The 669-nt window shown below is 37.5% G+C and overlaps 1 protein-coding gene and 1 long non-coding RNA gene across 3 annotated transcripts in view; both read right to left on the bottom strand.

The window, feature by feature from the left end:
• The window catches only part of LOC106536573 (uncharacterized), a 1176-nt gene extending 817 nt beyond the window's left edge, over positions 1–359 (bottom strand). Inside the window, exon 1 of the long non-coding RNA XR_001312560.1 lies at positions 16–359. This is a non-coding gene — a long non-coding RNA (uncharacterized LOC106536573). The remainder of the gene's footprint in view (positions 1–15) is intronic.
• The window catches only part of LOC106536572 (coiled-coil domain-containing protein 50), a gene marked incomplete at its 5' end in the record, with an annotated part of 11934 nt that extends 11463 nt beyond the window's left edge, over positions 1–471 (bottom strand). For both annotated transcript variants that reach the window (XM_014033876.1, XM_014033877.1), the window contains 1 exon segment: positions 366–471. In XM_014033876.1, coding sequence (XP_013889330.1) covers positions 366–471 — 106 coding nt within the window.
• Between the last annotated feature and the right edge of the window lie 198 nt (positions 472–669).

Raw genomic sequence — 669 nt, 5'->3', positions numbered from 1 at the left:
TTTGCAATTGCAAACCTTATTAAATCATATGATGACCATTCACGAAGTGTATCTTCTTTTTATTCACCTGTTTATGTCTTTTAATAAATATTTCCACAACAACTCCGTTATTTTCAGGAGTCTTCCTTCAAGGCTAATTATCTGCTTTTGAATGGATTCCCAAATCGTTACCTCAAGTCAGCAAATATCTCCAGCTCTCTTGAAAAAAATCAAAAGCACACCCTCACAAAAAAACTGACCAACCTTCATACAGAAGCTTTTATTCTTATCTTTTAACATGAGCTCATTTAAGCAACAAAATTAATGCTATGCATTTTACAGCCACCAAACTAAAAGCAAGGCAACATAAGATGAACTGCTCTCACCTCCACGATCCTCGTAGTAATCTTCCTGAATGTTGGCTTCCATCTGTTTTTGTTTCCTCCTTTCTTCTCTGATCTTCTCCTTCTCCTGCAGCTGTCGAGCAATAGCCTACAAAACAAACGAAGAAGGCCGTCGAAAACATAAATATGGCCACTCAATAGTAAAGCCCCCGTTTTATTTATGGTAGTGAGATAAAGTTCCTATTTTAGGCCAATTGGAATAATTTCCCCACAGATACGGCACAACCAAATGCTTTCATTTAACAGACAGATTTTAGTCCGTGTGTGTGTGTGTGTGTGTGTGTGT

Source organism: Austrofundulus limnaeus, unplaced genomic scaffold, assembly GCF_001266775.1.
Source record: "Austrofundulus limnaeus strain Quisiro unplaced genomic scaffold, Austrofundulus_limnaeus-1.0 Scaffold1879, whole genome shotgun sequence".
In the NCBI taxonomy this organism is placed as follows: Eukaryota; Metazoa; Chordata; class Actinopteri; order Cyprinodontiformes; family Rivulidae; genus Austrofundulus; species Austrofundulus limnaeus.
This window is presented reverse-complemented; position numbering and strand designations above follow the sequence as displayed.